The following is a 25,590-nucleotide window of genomic DNA, read 5'->3' as shown; positions in this document are numbered from 1 at the left end:
AAAGGGAATGGACTGTCTCTAAATACAATCTAAAGTAGAATTTTTGAATAACTATAAGGAAAAAACAACTAGAGTGGTTTTAAGTGAAGACTCTCAGTCTCCACTCTGAATAGTTTTTTAAATTTCCTTTTTCAAGAAAGAAAAAAGAAGCAACTTTATTGCATTTACCACTCCCGGTATTTTTGATGGACTAGTTTTGATGGGCTTCTCTGGTGGCTCAGATGGTAAAAAATCTGCCTGCAATGCAGGAGACTTGGGTTCTATCCCTGGATTGGGAGGATTCCCTGGAGAAAGGGAATGGCAACTCACTCCAGTATTCTTGCCTGGAGAATCCCATGGACAGAGGAGCCTGGCAGGGTACAGTCCATGGGTTTGCAAAGACACAACTGAGTGATTAACACATACAGTTTTAAGATAGAGCCCAGGAATGTGTGTCTTAAACAGTCTAATGTCTAGTGAACATTTATGAGGTGATGTCAAGTTTTTCCAGAGTGGCTATAAAAAGTGGTTTTGTCCTGTTCTCACCAAAACTGGGTATTGTGGGCTTTTTAATTTCAGCCAGTACGGTGGTGTGAAGTGGTACCCTATTGTAGTTTTAATTTGCATTTACTGATGAGTGATGATGTTGAGTGTCTTTTCATGTGCTCATCAAGTCATCTGGATGTTGGCTTTCCAGAAGTGCCTACCTGAGTCTTTTGCCCATTTTTTTTTTTTTAATTTGTTTGTGCTATTTCTTATTGACTTGTAGGAGTTCTAATGCAGTTTGAGTGAGTGCTTTATCAGATAGGTATGTGTTCCAAATATCTGATTCCAAGTATCTTCGAAATGTCTTTCACTTTTCATGGTATTTAATTGTGAATAGAAGTTCCTGATTTTAATGAAGACCAGTTAACTTTCTTCTTTTAGTACTTCTGTGCTTTTCAGAAGTAGCATTCTTGGGCTGTGTTTTGATAAATTCTGAGACAGGAATTACTTTCTGGTTGGGAAGAACTATTTGTTGTTAACAGGGGAAATAAGTTTGTGAGTAATCCCCCTAAAGTTTTTGGTTTTGTTAGCAGTCCTAGCTCCTCTGAGGATTCCCCTGTTGGTCTCCTCATAGTATTGAATTTTGGAGTTTATGAATTTTATGTCCTTCATTTTTACACAATTTATATACTGCAGCAAAAGTGATGTGCTTGTAGGTAAATTATTTCAAAGGCTTAGAGCAGTGTTTCTCCAGTTTTTCCACAGAAATGTCTTAGCCACAGGGGAGAGTAAGTGCCTAACCACAAGGGCACTTGGAGCCCTGACAAGGCCTGAGGTAGCCACTGGAAACAAGAGATGTTTCTTTGCAAAATTCTGTTTTATCTTTAAGATATATACTGTTTCTTATGGATATGGTTTGTTTTCGTTTGAAAGTAGCATTTAGATGATTCTAGCTTTTACTCCTCAATTTAGAGTGAAATTGAGAGAGACTTCAGGAGTTTGTACCAGGCTTTTTCAGCAGTTTGAAGTACCTCTGGCAGCCCTGGGCTTAGGGTCTTTGTGTATTGTCTTCATTAGCCCAGTTACTTTCCCTGGCCTAGGTGCTTAAGAAACATTCACTGAAAGGTAAAACATCTCCGGTCTCATTGCTGCTCACCCTATACTGGTTAGTTGTCTAGTACTAAGGTGAAATCATGGGATTATACCTTGGATGGACAGACAAGAGCTGAATAAATATACAGCTGCCTGAGAAAATAAAGAGTGCTTTTACTGAACCAAGAATTTTGAGGATTTTCTAGAAAAAGAAAAACAATTATTCTCACTTTAGAAATTAAACGTGAGTTTAGTTTGATCATAGTTAATGGGAAGTGCTAAAAATCATATAAGGAATATTAATGCTTTTTTCTTGATTTGTGTATTTGTCTGTAGAATGGTCTTCCTCAAAGGATTTTATGATTTTAGGCATCCAGTAATTTGTTCTAAGTTTAAGTTTGGTTTCTAAGTAGTTAATCCTTAACTATGCCATGGTCATTCTTGCTTTTGGGGACACTTTTTCCTTCAGTTTGCTTATGGTTGACACTTTTGATTACATTGAGTCTCTAAAGTTAAAAAAAAGAATGAAAACGTACAATTTTGAGATTAAAAACTGTACTTTTTGTAGCAATTTAATTTTATTATAGTTATGAGTCTAGAAACAAATAGTACAAGTTAGATAACTTGCTGTATTGTTTTAGATTCTTAGTAAGCCTGCATCAAAGATTCTTGTGGTTAAAACAGTAAACTTTTATGTCTATACTCTTTTCTTCTGTTTTATTGTGCTTTGATGTGGTGTTTTAAATTAGTTTCAGTAAGTCCTTAAATAGGTTGTTATCTTGAATGAGCATTGTTTAATAAGGGAAAGGTCCAGAGGGATTCTTTTCAGGTTATTGTGACAAAAAGCCAGTTAAGACCATACAACAATAAAGCATCAGTGTTATAATTGGTCATTAGAATTTTTTTCCCCCGAACTTTAAACTTTTTATTTTGTATTGGGATATAGCCAATCAACAGTGTTGTGGTTGTTTCAGGTGGACAGCAGAGGGACTCAGCCATGCATGTACACATACCCATTCTCCCCCAGACTCCACTCCCATCCAGGCTGGCACGTAACAGTGAGCACAGTGCCATGTGCTTATACAGCAGGTCCTTTGATTATCCATTTTGAATATAGCAGTGTGTTCATGACCTTCCCAAAGGCCCTGACTGTCCCTCCCCGCAACCATCAGTTCATTTTTAAGTCTGTGAGTCTCTTCCTGTTTGTAAGTAAGTTCATTTGTATCAGTTTTTTTAAAAAATCCCAGGTATAAGAGATGTCATACATGATTTCCCCTGTATTTGACTTACTTCACTCAGTGTGACACTCTCTAGGTCCACCATGTTGCTGCAGTAGCATTACTTCATCCTTTTTAATGGCTGAGGAATATTCCATTGTATATATGTGCCACACTTCTTTATCCATTCCTCTGTTGATGAACATTTAAGTTGCTTCCATGTCTTGGCTATTGTAAACAGTGCTGCAATGAACATTGGAGTGTGTGTATCTTTTCAGATCATGTTTTTCTCTGGATACATGCCCAGGAATGGGATTGCAGGTCATTAAAGGTTGATGAGAATTCAGTTATCATGAGAGGTTTCTTGTCAATAAAATACTTATTTGGTAATCTCTCAATTAAAATCCAGAGTAAATCTTTCCTGCACAATGATGAATGGATACAAAATAACATCAAAGACATTTGAAATTAAAGTGTAGCAATACATATTATTTTTAATTGTGGCAAGCTCTTAAATTTACCCTTTTAACAATTTTTAAGTGTAATATGTTGGAGAAGGCAATGGCACCCCACTCCAGTACTCTTGCCTGGAAAATCCCCTGGATGGAGGAGCCTGGTGGGCTGCAGTCCATGGGGTCGCTAAGAGTCGGACATGACTGAGGGACTTCACTTTCTCTTTTCACTTTCATGCATTGGAGAAGGAAATGGCAACCCATTCCAGTATTCTTGCCTGGAGAATCCCAGGGATGGGGGAGCCTGGTGGGTTCCCGTCTCTGGGGTCACAGAGTTGGACACGACTGAAGCGACTTAGCAGCAGCAGCAGCATGTGGTATTGTTAAGTGTGTACATTGTTATGCCACAGATCTCTAGGACTTTTTCATCTTGTATGACTGAAACCCTGTTATCTCCCTGTCTCTGCCTTTCCAGCCCCTGGCAACCATCATTCTGTTTCTGTGAGTTTGATTACTTTAGATATTACATATAAGTGGTAATCATCCAGTATTTGACTTTTTTTGATGTCTTATTTCACTTAGCATAATGTCCTCAAGGTCCATCTATGTTTTAGCATGTGATGGCCTTCTTCTTAAAGGCTGAATAATATTCCTACACATATATATGTGTGTGTGTATGTGTGTGTACATACACACACATACACACACACCCATATTTTCTTTATCCATCTGTTGATGGACATTTACATTACTTCTGCACTTTGGGCATGTGACTAATGCCCCAGTGAACAAAAATGTGTCACCATGTATCTATTTTTAAAGTCTGTATCAATTTTTCTTTTCCAGATATATTCGACTTTATGGGAGAAAATTTAGCAAAGAAGATCATGTTCTTTTTATCAAGTTATTATATGAGCTGGTATCAATTCCAAAACTGGAAATCAGCATGATGCAGGGATTTGCCCGTCTCTTGATCAACTTGTTAAAGTAAGTCCATTTGTTGTAATTTCTGGTAAGATTTTTTTCTTTCTTCAAGATTTAAGGGAATGAGGAAAGCCAAGTGTTCTTTGGTAAGACCAAGTCCCAGGTTACCATTTTGGAGAAAGATTGTAGAAGACTTTATCATAAGTTTAAACTACATGTGTTAATTAACCTTTTAACTAAAATTCTTTTTCCTCCATGAAGCCTTCTCTTCTCTAGCACACACACTGAACTATATGTTGTCTGATTGTTTCATTTATACTAATTAGCTTCCCTTATGTAAGTTGTAAGTTCCTTGCGAAGACAGGGATCATTTATTCTTTTCTTATCCTGGACACCAAGCACAATTCCAGAAACAGGGAGTACTCCATAGATAGTACGGGAAAGTATGAAATTCATCTACAGTAATGGTGGCACAAATTGTAATGCCTCTTTTTTCAATTATTAATTTATTTTAATTGGAGGCTAATTACTTTACAGTATTGTAGTGGTTTTTGCCATACATTGACATGAATCAGTCATGGGTGTCTATGTCCCTATAGGGTTCAGGTCCCCTATCCTGAACCCCGCTCTTGCGTCCCTCCCCATCCCACCCCTCAGGGTTGTCCCAGTGCACCGACTTTGAGTGCCCTGTTTCATGCATCAAACTTGGACTGGTGATCTATTTCACATACGATAATATAAATTTCAATGCTGTTATCTCAAATTATCCCACCCTTGCCTTCTGCCACAGAGCCCAAAAGTCTGTTCTTTGTATCTCTTTTGCTGTCTCACATATAGTGTCATTGTTACCATCTTTCTAAATTCCTTATATATGCGTTAATATACTGTATTGGTATTTTTCTTTCTGACTTACTTCACTCTGTATAATAGGCTCCAGTTTCATCCACCTCATTAGAGCTGATTCAAATGCATTCTTTTTAGTAGCTGAGTAATAGTCCACTGTGATTATGTACCACAGCTTTCTTATCCATTCATCTGCTGATGGACATCTAGGTTGCTTCCGTGTCCTAGCTATGGTAAACAGTGCTGCAATGAACATTGGGGTACCCATGTCTCTTTCAGTTCTGGTTTTCTCAGTGTGTATGCCCAGCAGTGGGATTTCTGGGTCATAGGACAGGTCTATTTCCAGTTTTGTAAGGAATCTCCACACTGTTCTCCATAATGGCTGTGTAATGCCTCTTTTTATGTGGTGCCCTTTGAGGTTTGAGCAGCAGCAAAAGTCCTGTGCGTTGTTCTTCCTACTGACATGTTTTACCAGTGAATGGCTGAGGATGGGGGAAAGCAAAACCCACTGTGATGACAGCAGCATTTAACAACTGCCTGCCCTGTATAGTGTGTAATGTGCACACTCTTTCTTTAATTAGGAAAAAGGAACTTCTTTCAAGAGATGATTTGGAGTTACCTTGGCGACCACTTTATGACATGGTGGAAAGAATATTATATTCCAAGACAGAACACCTGGGATTAAATTGGTTTCCTAAGTAAGTATTTCCATTTAAAGTACTTTTGGGAGAGCACTTTTGGGGCTTGATACTAGTTGAGAAATGTTGGATTACTTGAGATAAGCAATCAAATATACATTTTAATGTGCTCATTTCTATGTAACTTGACTCCTAAAACCATTTATTGCCCTCTTGAAATTAAAAGACGCTCCTTGGAAGAAGAGCTATGACAAACCTAGACAGCATATTAAAAAGCAGAGACATTACTTTGCCAACAAAGGTCCATCTAGTCAAAGCAGTGGTTTTTCCAGTAGTCATGTATGGACTGCTGGAGAATTGGACTATAAAGAAAGCTGAGTGCCGAAGAATTGATGCTTTTGAACTGTGGTGTTGGAGAAGAGTCATGAGAGTCCCTTGGACTGCAAGGAGATCCAACCAGTCCATCTTAAAGGAAATCAGTCCTGAATATTCATTGGAAGGTCTGATGCTGAAGCTGAAACTCCAATACTTTGGCCACCTCATGTGAAGAACTGATTCATTGGAGAAGACTCTGATGCTGGGAAAGATTGAAGGCAGGAGGAGAAAGGAACGTCAGGATGAAATGGTTGGGTGGCATCACTGACTCAATGGACTTGAGTTTGAATAAGCTCTGGGAGTTGGTGATAGACAGGGAGGCCTGGTGTGCTGCAGTCCATGGGATTGCAAAGAGTTGGATACGACTGAGCCACTGAACTGAACTGAACTTATATCTGAAACTGCAGTTAAGAATTTCCCACCACTGTATTTCTTAACAACTAAAGTTCATCAGCATACCTGCCAAAGAAAACGAGAGATTTTTGTTTGAAATCTAGTATTTTGTCACTAAAAGTAATGCACATTTGGCATTCTTCATAGTATATCCACATGTGTTTTAATTCTTCAGCTAAAATGAATGCTTCAGAGAGGAGCTTTGCCTATTCCAGGGGGACCCACATCCCAGAGCACAAACACTTATAGTTAAAGAAGCATCAGTTTCAGAGCACGGTCAAATGTGCTCCTTGGTTTATATAATTTCCTAGTAATGTTTAGACATTCCAAGATTATAAATCTCTGGGTGTTTATGGCTTCTTGTGCATACATCTTGACTCTTCCAGATCTCTCATTTTGGTACGTTTTATATTTTATTCAGAACCTTTATAGAGCACAGTATGATGATCTGTCCTGTTTTGAATAATAGTGATTTCAGACTTGACTGCACAGTGTCATTTATCCCTGTTAACAATTTGTCTGGTTGTGATCTACCCCTTAAATTTCTTAATCTTTGCATGTTTTACTTGAATTTGTAATTGAGGTTTATTTTTAGGAAATCTTTTCTTCAACTTTTAATAGCTATTTCCTTTTATTATCTAGAGTAGTTTGTTTTATATATATATATGTACTCATTTCCTGAAGAACATCATTTTATATGCCTGTATTTTTCCTTTCTCTCTTTTATAAATTAAATCTTTAAACATTTACTTCTTTCTTTTTTCTCTCAGTCCTAGACATGTTTACATGCCTACCCAGGTCAGTGCATTTAATTATTAGGCTTCACTTAAGTCAGCAGTCTTAAGTGAATTTATTTGGAAAATGACGGCAAATGGCAGACTCTAAAAGATATTCATGTCATAGGTAAATAGTGAAATGATTTAATGAAAAGAGTAAATAAATATAGGTAATTGTGAACTTAGGCCCTAACTCTTTTTGGACAGTGGTCACAAATATAATGGTCAGAAGGCATTTATATCCTGAAGACTCCATGTGTTAAAACAAAGAAACCCATTTCAGTGATAAAAATGGCAAAACCTGTCATAAAACTAAATGGTAAAATGTCCAAATGTGTTTTTACTAATATTTATTATGAAAACTCAAAATTTAACATGAAGGATTACTTTTGAGTTTTATTTCTGCTGGAAGGAGCGTGGCACAGACTGGATTGACTAGACCTTAAAATACGAGCCCATTGAACTTTTGATTAGAATCACCATTTCATAGATTTCAGAAACCTTTAAACTGTGTTCAAATCAGTTATCTTTCTGAAATTTTCCTGGCTAATTTTTTGACTACCTCTGAAAGTGTTTGATAAATCATGTGGGAGAGAAAGCAATTCCTTCAGTAATTTCTCCTTTTTCAGTAGTTCTTTTACTTGCTTCTTTATAACCAAGTGTCATACCTCCTGTCCTGACAGGTGTAACATTCCACAGGCAGCCACTGTCCTGACAGGTGTAACTTTCCAGAGACAGCCACTTTTTTTTTTTTTTTTAAGTATTATGTGGTTATTCATGAATACCTGTGGCTTTCCTCTCCAGCAATGCCACTGTTTTCCTGGAAATTTTGTTAAAGCTTATAACTGTTAGTGTTAGGTATTGTTTGTAGTTCTTCCCATTCATCTTGGTACTAATTACCAAGTTATTTCCTTAACTTCACATTATCCCTGTTGCTATGGAAACCTTCCTTAAAAGTTTCACCTTAACTGTTCTTGGTATTTTGAGGAGACATCGAGTCTTTGCCAAAATCTTTTGCTTTAAAGCCATGACTCTTGACTCAAATAGACTCAGCAACTCCTGTTGTATTCTATAGATAACTATTCCAAAGTGAAATTCATAAGTAACGTGACCTTTCTACACTCAAAAATAAATATAAATTATGTTTTAACCAAAAAAGAAATAATGGGAAAAGAAATAAAGGGAAAGATATCCCAATTGAATGCAGAGTTCCAGAGACTAGGAAGGAGAAATAAGAAGGCCTTCTTAAATGAACAGTGCAGAGAAATAAAGGAAAACAATAGAATGGGAAAGACTAGAGATATCTTCAAGAAACTTGGAGATATCAAGGGAACATTTCATACAAGGAAGGGCATGGTAAAGGAAAGAAAAGGTAAGGACCTAACAGAAACAGAAGAGATGAAGAAGAGGTGGCAAGAATACACAGAAGAACTATACAAAAAAGGTCAAAGACCCTAATAACCACCATGGTATGGTCAGTCACCTAGAGCCGAACATCCTGGAGTATAAAGTCAAGTGGACCTTAGAAAGCATCACTATGAACAATGCTAGTGAAGGTGATGGAATTCCAGTTGAGCCATTTAAAATCCTAAAAGATGATCCTGTTAAGGTGCTACACTCATTATGTCAGTAAATTTGGAAAACTTTTCAGTGTCCATAGGACTGGAAAAGGTCATTTTTCATTCCAAAGAAGGGCAGTGCCAAAAAATTGTCAAGCTACTGTACAGTTAGGCTCATTTCACATACTAGCAGGGTTATGCTCAAAATCCTTCAAGTTAGGCTTTATCAGTATGTGAGCAAAGAGCTTTCAGATGTATAAGCTGGATTTAGAAAAGGCAGAGGAACTAGAGATCAAATTGCCAACATCTGTTGGATCATCGAAAAAGTGAGAATTCCAGAAAAACATCTACTTCTGCTTCATTGACTATGCTAAATAAAGCTTTTGTGTGGATCACAACAAACTGGAAAATTCTTAAAGAGATGTGAATACCAGACCACCTTACCTGCTTCCTGTGAAACCTGTATGCAGGTAAAGAAGCAGCAGATAGAACTGGACATGGAATACTGACTGGTTCAAAATTGAGAGAAGAGTATGAAAAGGCTGTATATTGTCAACCTGCTTATTTAACTTATGTGCAGAATACATTGTGCCAATGCCAGGTTGGATGAAGAACAAGCTGGAATCAAGATTGCTGGGAGAAATACCAATAACCTCAGATATGCAGAAGATACCACTCTAATGGCAGAAAGTGAAGAGCTAAAGAGCCTCTTGATGAAGGTGAAAGAGTAGAGTGAAAATGCTGGCTTGAATCTCAACATTCGAAAAATGAAGATCATGTCATCTGACCCCATCACTTCATGGCAAATAGAAGGGGAAAAAGTGGAGGCAATGACAGACTTTATTTTCTTGGACTCCAAAATCACTGCAGATGGTGACTGCAGCCATGAAATTAAAAGACGTGCTCCTTGGAAAGAAAGCTATGGCAAACCTAGACAGCGTATTAAAAAGCAGAAACATTACTTTGCCGAAAAAGGTACATCTAGTCAAAGGTATGATTTTTCCAGTAGTTATGTACAGATGTGAGAGTTGGACCATAAAGAAGGCTGAGTGTCAAAAATTGGTGCTTTTGAATTGTAGTGCTGGAGAAGACTCTTGAGAATCCCTTGAACAGCAAAGATCAAACCAGTCAATTCTAAAGGAAATCAGTCCTGAATATTCTTTGGAAGGTCTGATGCTGAAGCTGAAGCTCCAATACTTTGGCTACCTGATGCAAAGAGCCGACTCATTGGAAAAGACCCTGATGGTGGGAAAGATTGAAAGCAAAAGAAGAGGGTGGCAGAGAATGAGATAGTTAAATAACATCACCGACTCAATGGACATGAATTTGAGCAAACTCTGGGCGATAGTGGAGGACAGAGGAGCCAATGTGCTACAGTCCATGGATTGCAAAGAGTCAAACACAGCTTAATAACTGAACAACAACAAAGTTTACTTGAAGCAATCTGTATTTCAAACATGTATGCACTATTACACTGTAAAACAGTATGGTATTCAGATTTTACATCTATTTATAATGAGTAAGTTTGAATTTATAAGTAAAAAAGGTCAAAACATTCTGTATCAGAAGTACAAGAAAAGGTAAGAGCAGTATTTTAGTGGACATTAAAATAAAATTTAGTACTAGGATACAAAATTACAGATCATACATCTGATGAGAGAGAGAGAAATAACTTTTAACTTCAGACTACTGCCTGGGAAAAAAGGAAGTAAGATACTCTGGCAGGTGAGCTGGCCTTATTTATAACATAGTGAAAAAAAGAGTGTTAGTTGCTCAGTCATGTCTGACTCTTTGTGACCCCATAGACTGTAGCCCACAAAGCTCCTCTGTCCACGGAATTCTCCAGGCAGGAATACCAGAGTGGGTAGTCATTCCCTTCTCCAGGGGATCTTCTCAATCCAGGGATCAAACTCTGGTCTCTCGCATTGCAGACACATTCTTCACGGTCTGAACCCCCAGCGAAGCCCCTATTTATAACATAGTGTCACAGTGATTCTTTATGTAATTATGTGGGATAGTTACTAGTATTTCCAAAGATTATTTTTGAACATTATTACATGTGAAAGAAATAGAGGCAAAGGATGAATTGAGAAAAGACACATTAGTATATGAAGCCATATAAAATTTGTGCAGTTGACTTTTGCCAACATAAATAATGTCAGTGTGCAATTTTTACAGCATGAATAGCCTTTTGTGCCCTATCCAAAAAAGATGACAGTCCAAAAAAACATGACGCATTTCAACAACAAACTATTAATGAAGTTCTGTGATGTCCTCATTTTTTATATATCACTAACTACCAATGATACTTGGTTCTAAGACTTAATCATTAATATTAGTTACATGTAGTGAAGTCACTCAGTCGTGTCCGACTCTTTGCGACCCCATGGACTGTTGCCCACCAGGCTTCTTGGTCCATGGGATTTTCCAGGCATGAATACTGGAGTGGGTTGCCATTTCCTTCTCCAGGGGATCTTCCCGACCCAGGGATTGAATCCAGGTCTCCAGCATTGTAGGCAGATGCTTTACCGTCTGAGCTACCAGGGAATATTTATATGCAAATCTGCCGTCTATGAGGTCACACAGAGTCGGATACGACTGACGTGACTTAGCAGTAGCAGCAGTATATGCTCAAGGATTTGGTTTTGGCAAATCAGATGTGGCAGCAGAACTGTCATTATGCTGTAATTTTTTTCTTTAGAAATCATGAATAACCTTAGGTAAAATTTTCAGCAAAACAAAGTACAGACTTCCTTCAATTTATATGTTAGTTGTATTCCTAGAGATTCGATGTCCGTTAATAAACTGTGAAAAATAGTTAATGTTAAAACAGTTATCTTTTATGTTCAAAAAGTTTTAATCTATATGACCATGTATTGAGATATTTGAAAGTCTTGCAATAATAATTTTTTGTTGAGTTTGGCTGTTCCGTGAATTGCCGGTTATCTGGTATACATGGCTTTAATCACTAAAGTTTCAATGAGTCCTCCCTACTAATTGTGATAATCAAAAATGTCCCTTAACATTTCCAGAATGCTCCCTGCATGTGGTTAAAGTCTTAGGGATTTGTTCTCTCTTTTCTTGCTTCCATGCAAGTTAAAGTTTCCTGCCTCATAAATCAGCCCTTCCTGTTTTCTTACCACTAGTCCAGCACTTTCTTTTTTTCTGTTTTTAATTCTGTAAGATGCAGGTCTTTTAGTTTCCAAACTAGTATTCTTCCTGTTCCTATGCATCTCAGACTGTCCATTTAATACCTCCTATCCTTTCCCCAAAGAGGTTTCCTAAGAGGTATGGTATGAGAAATTTCTTGGAATTTTTACATTTTATCTTAAACATTCATTATTAAGTCATGTTTTCATAAGTAAAAATTTCTTCCCTATGTATCTCTTAACTGAAGTTGATGCTCCAAGAAGATGAGCTATATTGGCCTAATAAACATTCATTATTAAGTCATGTTTTCATAAGTAAAAATTTCTTCCCTATGTATCTCTTAACTAAAGTTGATGCTCCAAGAAGATGAGCTATATTGGCCTAGTGGCTTGAAGTACTTACATGCCGGGCTGTATGCTTCCACTAAAAGGAGCACACATTGTGAAGTGCAGCTCTGTTGATGCACCTCTTTTTAAAACTGGAGATTATTGTTCCAGTTTTAAGGAATCAGAGATAATACTGGGAACTACTTTTGAGGGGGCACTTTCTTGGTGAGAGGCCGCACTGTAGGACAAAATGTGAAGCTTAATGTGTCTTCTGTTTAAAAAACAAGGTAGAAAATTATACTTAAAACAGTTTTTCAGGACTATAATTCTTTTATTCATTGTCTCTCATTTCTTGTAATCTTTTTACTGTTATTATCATATTTTACTTCTCTGCAAAGGAGAACCTGTTATAGTATTTCCATTCAGGTCACACTGTATAAAGTTATAACAATTAACTTTGAAAGATTTTTTAATTCATTGGTTCTTGGACTTTTCTTCATCACATTTACCTGGATTTTTAATACCAGAGGAATCTAATGGTCTTGGTTCTTATGCAGAAATATTAGAGATACTATTTGGAGAGCCAGATAACAGTACTTTTGGTTCCTCATGGATAGTCTCTGTCCACTGAATTTCTAAGATGTGGGGTCACTGAAAACATTTAAAAACGTACTTTCCACTTAAGATTCTATTTATCAATAATACAGTAGAATAGCAAGTGTTCATAAACAAGGGATAGAAGTGTGACTTTTTATAAACATTTTATTTTAGAAAATTTCTTAAAGAACCCTTTAATATGACATGCTTTTGGAATTGGTATTTTGTTTTGAGTACTTTCGTCTTAGATGTATTCTGACACATTTTGAAACAGTTCTGTCAGCTGACTGCATGTGTTCATAACTATTTTTAGAATACTATTTTAGTAATCAAAAGTGAAAGGTTGCTTCATTTGTTAACTGTTTGTCTTTCAAGTCTTAAACTCCTGTGCCTTATGTATTTGTCTTTACTGAAACCACTGCTTAGAATGCCATGCATTTCAACATGATTTTAAAAGCTGGTTCCATTGTTTGGAACAAGGATTATAAACTTGCTTCTCTTTTCCCTTGGTCTTCTCTGTCCCATCCTCCTCCTCCTCCTTTGCTTCCTTTCCCTCTTTGTCCTCCTTTCCTTTTGCCTCAGGGGCAAGATACCCTTTTTATTCTCATCTGTCTTACTTCCTACTGGATAAACAATTTGTAGGGGTTTTGTTTATTATTATTCAATAGAAAAATTAAAATTGGGGAAGATCTAGGTAGCTGTGAACTTAATACTAGCAACTTAAGAGCTGTTTATTGTTTACTTCATAAAAGAAGCATTTGAATCTTCGGGTCATGGTTTTATGTCATGAAACAGTCTTCCATGCACTTAATTGGAGTAGCATATTACAAGTTACAAATGTAGGCAGCTCACTAAGGAAAGGAGAAGATGGCAGATGATGAGATGGTTGGATGACTTCACAGATTCAATGGACATAAACCTAGGCAAACTCTGAGAGATGGTGATGAACAGGGAGGCCTGGCATGCTGCAGTCATGGGGTCACGAGGAGTCAGATACGACTTGGCGACTGAACAACAACAAAATTTTGTGTGAAGTGGCTGTGATGGATGACTACTTGCTGATAAGCAGTGTTAGATTTTAAAAGATTAGCTTTGAGATGGCTAGTGTTTGACTAACTGATGGTACATTTGTTTGATTTAGGAAAAACAGGAAACAATGGATGTATTAAGTTACAGGGAGGTTGAAGGAGAGGTATGTAGAATATACCAGGGTTACAGTTTCCTAGTTCATTTATAAGAAAGCCAGTCTGATTACTCTGAAGTTAATTTTTAGCTCAAGAATTGTGAAGTGAAGCTGAATGTTCTTCTGGCCATGGGCAGTCCATCTACTCTCATTTTGACTATATCATTTGCTGTACATTTCTTTGATTCGTCATGAACATTGTCCAGATTTATATAAGTCCACTATCTCAGTAACTCGAGGCCAAAGCTTTTGGCTTTCCTCAGGCTTCTCGGCTACATATTTGGCATTTACTTTATTAACATAAGGAATCATAAGGAACTTGCTTCCCAAAAAGAAAAGTTCACACAGAGTCATTTGTTGAAACTGGGACAAGAGCTCAAGAATTGGGACAGGAACTTACGTTCTGCCCTGATAAATAGGGTGTCAGTTGGGGGAAGACTTTACTATTTTGATGCCATTTCCTAAATATAAATTAATAGCTACTCAGAGGCAGTAGAACAAGTGTAAAAGCAAAATTAGTACAAAATTTTAGTTCTTGAGATTGAAAATATAATTTATGTTGGCTAAATATGAAATAATTATAGTTAACGTTTATTGTGCTTAATTCTGGGCCAGGTAACTGCTTTCTTTACATTATCTTTAATTTTCATAAAAGCCTTGAGAGGTAGGTATTACTTCTCTTATACAGATATGAGGTTATATAATATTTCTCTCCTAGTAGATAGTTGGACAAGTGTTCACCTTCAAATCTGTCTGACTCTGAGCCCAAGCTGTGAACCATTCATTACATGATATACTGTGGCTTTCTTTCCAACCTAACATGCCTTTACTAAGAGGGAAGAGGGTTTGAGAAAACCCACCCAAAGCTTAGTTCCTCTGTTAGATCCCTTTTGATTGATTAAAAAAAAAGAAATGTTTTGAATTGTTGTCACTTTAACATTAGAAATTTCCAACAGTTGGGAAAACTTTAGTGATTATTCACTCCCTCTAAAAATTAGTGAAATATAATCTAGTAGCATCTAGCCTTAACCTTTTATTTTATTTTTAAACAGAAACATTGTTCCCTTCATCTTGAGAGATTACAAGAATCACAAAAGGTCACTATACAGATATCACAGGTTAGAGAGATTGTACCCTTTTCTGGATAAAGAGCATAAATCCATTGGCACAGGCCTATATATAAGGAGAGGTTGAATTTGACTTCATTTAGACGAACTGAATCACATTCCCACACACCCCATTCCTCTAGTGAGTGAAGTGACAGCTATCAAGTCTTACAATTAACCACCTGTTCTTCTGAAGCATGAGGGGAAGTGGAGAAAGTAGAGCTATGCAGCCTTTTGTGACTGGTTTTCTAGAATCATTTTTCATATTATATGAAAGTTTGTTGGTAGAATACCAGTAAGCATAGCAGGTTTTCTGTGTTGTACTATCAAATAGAAATACTGCCACAGAAATAGTTAAAAATAAATGTAAAGTTAACATGAAAACAGACATTAGGAAGTGTAGAATTATAGATCTTCTGCTTATTTCCTTGAATCATAAGTTTACCATTTTAGAATATTTTTTTTTTAGAATTACCTTTTTTTTAAATCTATATTTAAATTGATCTCTTGTTTTGTTTGTAACCTGATGGACCTTCACATCTTATCTATGAGTTCTAAAATTTGTTTTTCAGTGGGGGTCTTCAGTCCAAACTAAAAGAAGGTCCAAAGATCCATGCTTTTATTTATTGCCCTGATAGAAAAGGTTTATAGAGCTTTGTAAATGAATAAATATATAAATATATTAGTAATATATGTATATATGTAAATGAACACAGCCTTGTTATAAGCCCTTCAGAAATGCCCAGGAGTAAAAATCATAGTTGTGGTCTTCAGGGAGTTGTAAATGTAGTTGGAGAGAAGTTTGCCACCCTCTCCCCACCTTTTAAAAAAAAAAAAAAAAACTAGGCAAGCTTAGATGTTCCCTCAATTAAACTGTTTCTGAATTGGTGAGTTTTTTTATGTGAGAGAAGTTAATATCTCTCTTTGATAATCAGAAAATGCTCCACGATGGCTCTCTAGCCATGTGGTCATCTTCTTTATTTTAGAATTACCTCATGTAATTAGTAGCCCAGTTTCCTCTTCAGTTAATTTTGTTCTAAATATTTACTTTTGAAATTAAAGAAGATTCTTACTGCTTCAAGTAATGAAGTTAGTAGTTTTCTTTCTCGGTTATATACTACATCGATTACTTGTGCTGAGTTTGGTTTGTGTTATTCCTTATAATTTCCTGAAGAATTTCTTAAGATTAGTTCTTAAGCTTTCAGAGACGTTGGATAGACTTCTGGACTTAAGAATTCCAAGAAGCTTAATGAGAAAGTGTCAGGTGGAAGCACTGCCTAAAAGTTACCTCTTTCCCCCATAATTTGTTCTTTTGAGATGTAGGGACTAGCTTTATTTTTACTTGTATACATCACAGTATAAGTAGGCACAGATTTATTTTAAAATTCCAGTTCGAAATCACTCTTTGTTTTGTTGATTTGTATTTGACCTCTTTTGACTGTGGCCTAGTTAATATTTTAAGTATTCCATTCTGGTGATGTGTATTTAAACTAGTACACACTAGACTTTTCATTAAAATAGAAGTGTTATTTATAAGTTCATATACCAGTGTTTATTTTGCTTTACTAAAGTCACTTGAACCACCTACAAGTTGGAAAATAAATTACAGCCTTTAATATTCATCAACTAACTTTTTAAGTAGCTGGTCAAAAAGGTGGCTGTTGTTATTTTGATAATTGTTCCTGGCAATAAAGTGCCTTGGAGGGTTGTAAAATTCTCACCAGTAGGATACAGAAAACTAGTCTCTGGCAGCTGCTGATAGAAGCACTCTAGACTTTGCTGTTTGTTTGAAGCCTCTGAGCATACTTCTTGATGTGTTGATAAGTATGGTCATTGCTGCCCACTTTGTAAAGATTGAAGATGATTTGCCCTTTTTCCAGTTTTCTTCCCTTTCGTTCATTGTACAGAATGAACAAAATGAAGACAAAGGAAAGAGTAGATTACAGCATTTAGGTAGTCATTAGACTTTTATGCATATGAAGGAGAAGGATTAGTTATTGCGTGTACACAGATAATATATAACTGTGTATCTTAGAGATATTTATTAATTGAATTATGTCTGTTCTTAAAATGTACCAACCTAATTTACCAAATGGCTTTTTCCCCCCAGTTCTGTAGAAAATGTTCTCAAAACACTCGTGAAGAGCTGCCGACCGTAAGTAGCTTCTCAATTTATAAATCTTCTTATTGTTTCTGTGGACTTTTCCCCATCTCTAGTATGCCTTGAAAAGGAAATTAAAGATATAAATAGTGTCTGACGTTGTGATGTTAGTCACTGAGCACAATATTATTTCCAACTCTTGAACTGAACTTTTCAGATTTCATTTATAAATTCAGAAAGGTTTAAGTGGTGTGGGTGTCAGTCACCCATTAGAAAGTAAGAATGCAATAATGTGTGTATAACTGGCTTCATTTGAAAGATATCCCTGGAGTATTGTTACTCAAGTCAAAATTATTTTCCAAAATGAGCCTTGTAGGTATTATATAAATATGAATAATAAGAAGATGGCCCATATGTTTTTTTTTTTCCATTTCAGTAGAATGTTTGACTTTGAATATCCCGTATTCTGATGTTTAAAGATAAATGTGGATAGAATTTAGTTTAATTAAAGTCTAGATGTATGGTCTTGAACTATTTTTTCATTCTTATTTATCAGGCTGTTCTAAGACATGTACTTCTGCTATGAATGCAGTGAATTCTTTTGAATGGAAATTTGTGTATTTATCATATGCTTATTATAAGAGTTGAAATTAGTTTATAGATCAGATTTTGTTGCTGACCTACTATACTACTCAGTCTTGGACAAATGTATTTTCAAGATATAGAATGTCTCCTTTTTAAGAAGCTTAAGAACTAACCTAAGTTATTCGATAAGCTACTAGTGAGCATTGTTATTTTGTGAAATTTGATCATCACTGAGGTATTTACTGGTTTTTAGGTTCTTAGGTAATTTGTAGAATGCCAAGCTTTTATTCTGGGTTACTTGGCTGACAGTTGACTATGAAAAATTAGGAAGAGGATTCAGTGTATAAGATCTCTGAAGATAGGCAGTGAAGTGTGATTCTAGTAACACAGAGATATAAAGATATAATAAGATTAATAATACAATGTATAGGCCAAACCTCCAAGTGTATTTGAAAGGGTTTCCTTTTTTTGGCCCATATTCAAATCTGAAATTTTAAGATGCTTGTCATTATTTTAAACCCCAGTTGCCTCCCCATTTGGGTATCCGTTCCATACCCAAATGGATAATGGGTCCTCATTATCCCTTGTCTTCATTTTGTGTTTGTCTGTACACTTCCGCTTTTATTTTTCTGAATCTTCCGTGCCCCAGGGATGCTCCTGCCCATGTCTTAGGGTTTTAGAATGTTAGAGCCTGTAGGACCAGATCATCTAGCTCAGTCGTTTCTTACACACAGGAGAACTCAGGGTCTAGTGAGGGTAAATGGTTTGTTCCTTAGGTGCCAAGAGGTTCCTGGGCTGATATTCTTTCTCACTTTGCTGATTATCTGTTTCTTATATAGACTGGGTTCCCTGTGACAGGATTTTTTTTTTTTTTCTTATTGCTGTTATATAGCACACAGGAAGAAAAAAATAACAGCAATCATGTTTTAAATTTGTAGGTGATTTGAATCTGAGATTTATCAGCTTTATAGCATTTTTCCAGGTCCAAAGACAAGAAGAAAATTTACCTTATCTAACTTAAGTGTGACAGGCTGTTTATTTTAGAATTGTAAAAATGTGTGTTTCTTGTCAGCTAACTTGACATTGGTAATGTGTGATATTATCTTATGAGTACATTCCCCTTCTCCCCCTTTTTTGTCAGTCATATAATGATGTAGAGCTTTTAGTCAATGACCAAATACATGAAAACTTTCTTTTTTATTAGGTATTTTCCAGCAGATGCCACAGCTGAGATGCTAGAAGAATGGCGGCCTTTAATGTGTCCTTTTGATGTAACAATGCAAAAGGCCATCACTTATTTTGAAATATTTCTTCCTACCTCCCTTCCTCCAGAACTTCATCATAAAGGTTTTAAGTAAGTGTGTATATATATATATGCGTGTGTGTATGTGTATCGATAGATTCTAGAATATAGTAGGGAATGCATATGTGTAGGTATGCACACATGCACATATACATATATATATGTATGTATGTAGGCAAACTAGTACAGTAATAAGTAAAAAAGAAATGACCAACTCAAGCATTATGTTTCTTACACTTGAAATGTGTGTGAAAGCTAAAACAATTAAATATCGGTTTGCAGATAAAGAGAAAATAAGGCATTTATATATCAAGCCACATAAGATGTGGGCTTTCAAAGATATTGGGAAAGGAAGAATGATAACTGCAAAAAGGAATTGAAAATTTCAATAAATAGGCAGTGATGGAAAGGTTACATTGCATAGAGTTTAGGGAAGGGAAAAATATTTTTCTAAACCTCGATTTTAACTCCCATCATGTAGTATAGTTTTTCTTGGGTCTCTCTCTCTCATAACTGCAGGTATATAATAAACCCTAGAATGAAAAATACTTAGGTTGTACTTTTATGAAAAAAGTAACAGGTGTAAAAAAAAACTAGAAGGATAATAGAACATATCAGTATATTATGGGTGGAAGGGCTATTATGCTTGGCCCTCCCACCATCTCTCTTTTCTATGTTTTCTATAGTGAGATGTCACATCTTTTATATCTGTCAAGTCAGAAATTTTGTATCTAGCTATATATTTATGAAATTTTAGTTTTAATTACAAACTTCTAAAAACTTTTAATTTCTTTGACATTTGTGAAAATTTGTTAATATTCAAGTGTGTTTTTGCCCCTGTATTCTCTTCACTTTCTTTACTTTGAAATATTTTTTCCCACTTTAATTTAACTGCTTCTAACACTTTGTGACTCATTTCTTTTATGGAACTATTACTGTAGTGCTAGTTAATGGTGTAATTACTAGTTGGCCTATTAAAGAAAAGAGTAAGGGAGAGTTGCAGGAACAGGTAGTAAAAGGAAAGCATTAAAGGAGAAGGGCATGGAGAGGAAGGAGAAGCTTACCAGTGTTAGATAGGGACAGACAGTTATTTAGCAATGAAGTAGAAATTTGATGAGATTATTCCTTTTAGCTTAAATAAATTGAAAAGGGAATATTCAGAGAAAAGTAATCTTTTGTTCCATTAAGTTTGTAACTTTCAGTGTTATTTTTTCTAGGTGGTATAGTATCAGTGAGAAAAATAGATTAAAAAAAAATACAAAAGATACCTGGCTTTAAACCACTTTCTGTAAATCACTTGCTATTCATAACATTTTTCTTTTCAGACTTTGGTTTGATGAATTAATTGGCCTTTGGGTTTCAGTGCAAAATCTCCCACAGTGGGAGGGGGTGAGTATCCCATTTTTTTCTTATATACATTTTAGTTTGGAAGTAACTATCAGATCATTTGATAAGTAACTTACGTCACTCAGTCGTGTCTGACTCTGCGACCCCATGGACTGCAGCAAGCCAGGCTTCTCTGTCCTATCACCAGCTCCTGGAGCTTGCTCAAGCTCATGTCCATTGAGTTGGTGATGCCATCCAACCATCTCATCTTTCCTTGTCCCCTTCTCAGTTCCTTAAAATTGGCTACTAGCGATGTTGTAATCAGTTTTTTAGAATTGTATTTGCTGTATTCTAATGGCACCCCACTCCAGTACTTTTGCCTAGAAAATCCCATGGATGGAGGAGCCTGGTAGGCTGCAGTCCATGGGGTTGCTAGAGTCGGACACGACTGAGCGACTTCACTTTCACTTTTCACTTTCATGCATTGAAGAAGGAAATGGCAACCCACTCCAGTGTTCTTGCCTGGAGAATCCCAGGGACGGGGAAGCCTGGTGGGCTGCTGTCTCTGGGGTCGCACAGAGTCGGACACGACTGAAGCGGCTTAGCAGCAAGAGAACTAGACATTTCTTTATTTTGGTTTTATCACCATCTGGAAGTATACGCATGTACTGTGAAGTAGGTGAAGAGGAAGGCCCTGTTGGACCCCCATTCGTGTGGTGCTGGACACCTGGTGGATGTTTTCTGCGTGTATTTGATTAAAAGCTTCTTTACCTGTTTTCTGCACTGTGGATGATGCTTTGTCATCTCCTTTTTTAAAAAATAAGCATTTCAGCTGCATTTGATTTTATATGGGTGATGAGAATCAGGACCTAAATTTGGAGATTTGAAAAGACTGAGATATAAATATTAAATTCAGTTGTGCCAATAACAATTGTTCTGAAAAGAACAAATGGATAAAAGATGTGACTGTGACCCCTAAAAACAACAAATATATTTACTTAACTGTTTCTTTTTTGTTTACTTTCAGCAACTAGTAAATCTCTTTGCTCGATTGGCTACAGATAATATAGGGTACATAGACTGGGATCCATATGTACCAAAGGTAAGAACATTTGAACAAGTACAATAGCACTGACATCATCTTCATATCTTTAAGGAGAAGTGTGTGTGGTTGCTGATTTCTAGCACCACAGAAAAATCAAATGCTTTGATTGTTAGTAAAAACATAAGTAATTTATAAGGATGGGTCATTTCTTTTCAGAAAGTAATTAGATCATATCAAGCTATCATAAATGTTTGATTTTTTTTTTTTTTTGTCTTACCAATGGAGGGCATGAACTCTTTAAGTTTCAGAGTGAGTAATTTATAAAGTACTAAGAATATTATTCAAGGTGTCATACATTGGTCCCTTCCAGTGAATTTTTTGTACTATATTGTTAGTTCTTCTAGAGTACTCCCCACTTTTAAAATCACATTGTATACCTTCCTAGAGTAAGTAAAGCTGGACAATGTCTCTAGGGGTGTTGCATCTTGGGTATTGTTTACCATGCAGGGAATCACCTTGGAGCTTCAGGAGGATCGTGGTCGGGCTGTGGTTGGTTCTGGTGCACACGGGGACTAGAGCAGGGCTGGGGAGCAGCGGAAGGCAAATGCTCCGAGTGCCTGTGCTTGTGCTGCCTTCCTCTGTTGCCAGCCAGTAGAAACTAAGATGGAGAAGTAAATTTCTCCCACCTTTAGCCCCCGTATTTGACATATTTAATTATGTTTTAAATATAAATCTAATTGTATTAAGATATTACATGACTGATTAAAATGCAGATTCTTAGAGGAAAATCAAGTCTTAAAGTTGAAAGAGGTAGAGAAATCAGCTAGAAAATATTTTTGTGCATCCTTGGCTTGGAATGAAAGCATAGGAAGAATAATTTTGTGTGCATTTAGAGAGGCAGAAAGTAGTCAAAATATTTCACATTGAATTACACTTACCTACTGTTTGCCTTTTTATGCTTAACTATGTGCCACTGGCCTGTTTTGGGGTACCTGAATATGAGTGCTTCGTAACTGCATGCCTGTGACCTCAGAGTGTCATTTTAAAAAGGTATACAGTTATTTATATGAATTCCTAAGGAATAAAGCAGATTACCAAACAATATGTCATAAAAACCAATCAAATGAAAATATATACCGTAACACCAATATACAACACGTAGGTTATTTAATGAACGAATTACTTTCTATTTGTCAATAGTTATCCTTAATTCTTTTTTTCTTTTTAAAGGTATTTACAAGAATTCTGAGAAGCTTGAACCTCCCAGTGGGAAGCAGTCAAGTGTTAGTTCCAAGATTTTTAACAAATGCTTATGATATAGGACATGCTGTAGTATGGATCACTGCCATGATGGTTTGTAGTACATTGTTTGTTTTATATAGTTCCTATAAATTTGGGGTTAACCATACAGAAATTCTGCATAATTGCATAAGTCTAAATTAGTGGCTTAGTTGGTCATTTGATTCTTGGATATTTTCTGATGCAGTAAACTTATGTTTCTCAGACTCAGAATGTAGTCATAATGTACCATTTATAAATCTCCTTAAATAATGGACCTTTAAAGTAAGGTCAGAAGTTCAGAGTTTTGATTTATAATGATCGTTTTGTAATGTATAGAACAATCAAATCACTATGTTATGTGCGAGAACTAACAGTGTTGTAGGTCAGTTATACTCTAAGTAGGGGGGCAGAGTTTCAAGAGATTCAGAATGTCTGTAACAGTTTTACAGACTGAGAACCAGAGTTGTGGGTAAAAGAGCTTTCCCAAGTCAAATTGGTGAAGGTGAGATTTGAAAGCAGAGTTTAGCATATTCTCAGTATTAATGCATTTATTGTCAGTGTTCACATAAAACATTACACTGAACACAAAGCTTGTTGACAAAATAATTTTAGTGAAGGGAGAGAAGCATAAAGGATTATTTTTCTGACATCATTGAAGAGAAGTAAAAATACAATCTACCTTTTTATATCATCTTTCATATAAGAGTATTAGAACAACTTTTATACCATAATTCTCTAAGTTTTCATTCATATTGCCTCACAGTTATCTCCTTTTTGAATTATTCTGCATGTGATACTGGAGAAGGCAATGGCACCCCACTCCAGTACTCTTGCCTGGAAAATCCCATGGATGGAGGAGCCTGGTAGGCTGCAGTCCATGGGGTCGCTAAGAGTCAGACACGACTGAGCGACTTCACTTTCACTTTTCACTTTCATGCATTGGAGAAGGAAATGGCAACCCACTCCAGTGTTCTTGCCTGGAGAATCCCAGGGACGGGGGAGCCTGGTGGGCTGTCATCCCTGGGGTCGCACAGAATCGGACATGACTGAAGCGACTTAGCAGCAGCAGCATGTGATAACTTGATATTGTTCTGTGTTTGCTATTTTCTCCCTGGTTGCACTGCTCAGTTGGCTGTTTTTGTTGAAAAGACAGAATGGTTGTGAGAAGTTCGGCTCTTAAATTATTTAATATTATTTTTGCCTGTGCTGGGTTTTCGTAGCTGTGGGGTCTGCTCTCCAGCTGCAGCGTGCGGGCTTCTCCCTTGGTGGCTTCTCTTGTGGTGGGGCACAGATTTTAGGGCGCATGCGCTTCAGGAGTTGTGGCTCCCGGACTTTAGAGCACAGGCTAAATAGTTGTGGCACACGGGCTTAGTTGCTCCAGATCATATGGGGTCTTCCCAGGTCTGGGATCGAACCTGTATTTTCTGCATTGGCAGGCAGATTCTTTACCACAGAGCCAGCAGAGAAACTCAGAAGTTTAGATAGTAAATTTCATTGTAAGATTAAAAGAAAAGAAACTTTCAAGCTTTTCTTTTTTTGGTTGTTATTTTATTATTAAACAGAGGGGAAATTCCATTTTCTTTCTGATATTCTGTAAGAGCAAAAACATTTGGATACTTATTATCTTTTTTAAGCAGTGAGTTGAAACTTGGACCTTAGGGGCCACAGGATTAGATAGTGATTGGTATCATTTTAGTTACTGTTGCTCACACAATTGTTTGTATTGGCAGCTTCATTTTCTGTTAAATATGAACATTTAATATAATTAAAAGTCAACAATGCTAATTACTGTTAGAAGTTTGAAAATTTTGTTGGTATTTTGCTATGGAATTATGGTCTCAATAGTTTGATCTAAATTGGGAAATGTGAGTGTGGGTTTCATTTCAGCAGAAAGAAATGCTCCTGGTGTAACTGGATAGTCTACTTTAGGTCTGTGCTGATTCTTTTTTTAACTAAAATATAGTTGATGTATAATACTATGTTAGTTTTGAGTATGTGACACAGTGACTTGATATTTGCATACATTATGAATCTGTGCTGTTTCTTGAAAAAGATCATCTTGAAACAGACAGTTTCAAGGCCTTTATTATTATATTTTAGTCCTGTATTCCCAAGGTTGTTCAACTTGGTAAAGTGAATGTTAGCCTTTTTCTCCTTTCCCCCTCCCCCTGCAACCCTAGTTATATTGCTTTTGGTTGGTTGTTTTGTGTGTTTGTTTTGGTAATAGATTAAGAAAAAAAAAATCTTTTTCTTTTGAGTCAAAATATGGTCAAATATAACAAGTTTAATCACTTTAAACATTTAGAAGTACTAATAAATATGTGAATGCATTTGTCTAAATCTATATTTCCTGCAATGAGAAATTCTTCAGTTCTTCAGTCATTTAAGGAATGCTTTTTATGCTTACTGTGGCATAATTGGTTATTTTAAGATGAATACCTTAGCTGCAAAAGTTATTTAACTGCAAACAGTAAAAGATACTGTTAACTCTGAATTGAAAGATATCTTTTCCATTTTATAATTCGATTTCAATAAGTTGCCCTTATTTTTAGTAGACTGTCTTGAATTGACTTGTATGAAATTCATCTGGGAATTGCTTCTGACTTTTATTCAGAGGTAGAACTGGTTTTTGCCAGCAGGATGAATGTGAGCCACGTTAGTGATTTGTGTATAGGCCTGGGCCTGTTCACCCCTTGAATTTTACAGAATTACGTGGGTACTAATGTTGCTGCTCTTTTGTCTGAACAGGGTGGACCAAGTAAGCTAGTGCAAAAGCACTTGGCTGGTTTGTTTAACAGCATCACATCTTTTTACCATCCTTCAAATAATGGCCGCTGGCTGGTGAGTAATGTT

At 36.3% G+C, this 25,590-nt stretch overlaps 1 protein-coding gene across 2 annotated transcripts in view; it reads left to right on the top strand.

Moving 5' to 3' along the window:
* Nucleotides 1-25,590, top strand: part of PSME4 (proteasome activator subunit 4) — a 100,235-nt gene that overhangs the window by 17,527 nt on the left and 57,118 nt on the right. Inside the window, exons 2-10 of one of the 2 annotated variants that reach the window (XM_059891311.1) lie at nucleotides 4,073-4,213; nucleotides 5,575-5,691; nucleotides 15,043-15,108; nucleotides 17,207-17,251; nucleotides 18,987-19,136; nucleotides 20,411-20,474; nucleotides 21,439-21,513; nucleotides 22,687-22,809; nucleotides 25,486-25,578. In XM_059891311.1, coding sequence (XP_059747294.1) covers nucleotides 4,073-4,213; nucleotides 5,575-5,691; nucleotides 15,043-15,108; nucleotides 17,207-17,251; nucleotides 18,987-19,136; nucleotides 20,411-20,474; nucleotides 21,439-21,513; nucleotides 22,687-22,809; nucleotides 25,486-25,578 — 874 coding nt within the window. The remainder of the gene's footprint in view (nucleotides 1-4,072; nucleotides 4,214-5,574; nucleotides 5,692-15,042; nucleotides 15,109-17,206; nucleotides 17,252-18,986; nucleotides 19,137-20,410; nucleotides 20,475-21,438; nucleotides 21,514-22,686; nucleotides 22,810-25,485; nucleotides 25,579-25,590) is intronic. The other variant, NM_001205952.1, reaches the window with a different exon arrangement.

Source organism: Bos taurus, chromosome 11 (assembly GCF_002263795.3).
Source record: "Bos taurus isolate L1 Dominette 01449 registration number 42190680 breed Hereford chromosome 11, ARS-UCD2.0, whole genome shotgun sequence".
Taxonomy (NCBI): domain Eukaryota; kingdom Metazoa; phylum Chordata; class Mammalia; order Artiodactyla; family Bovidae; genus Bos; species Bos taurus.
This window is presented reverse-complemented; position numbering and strand designations above follow the sequence as displayed.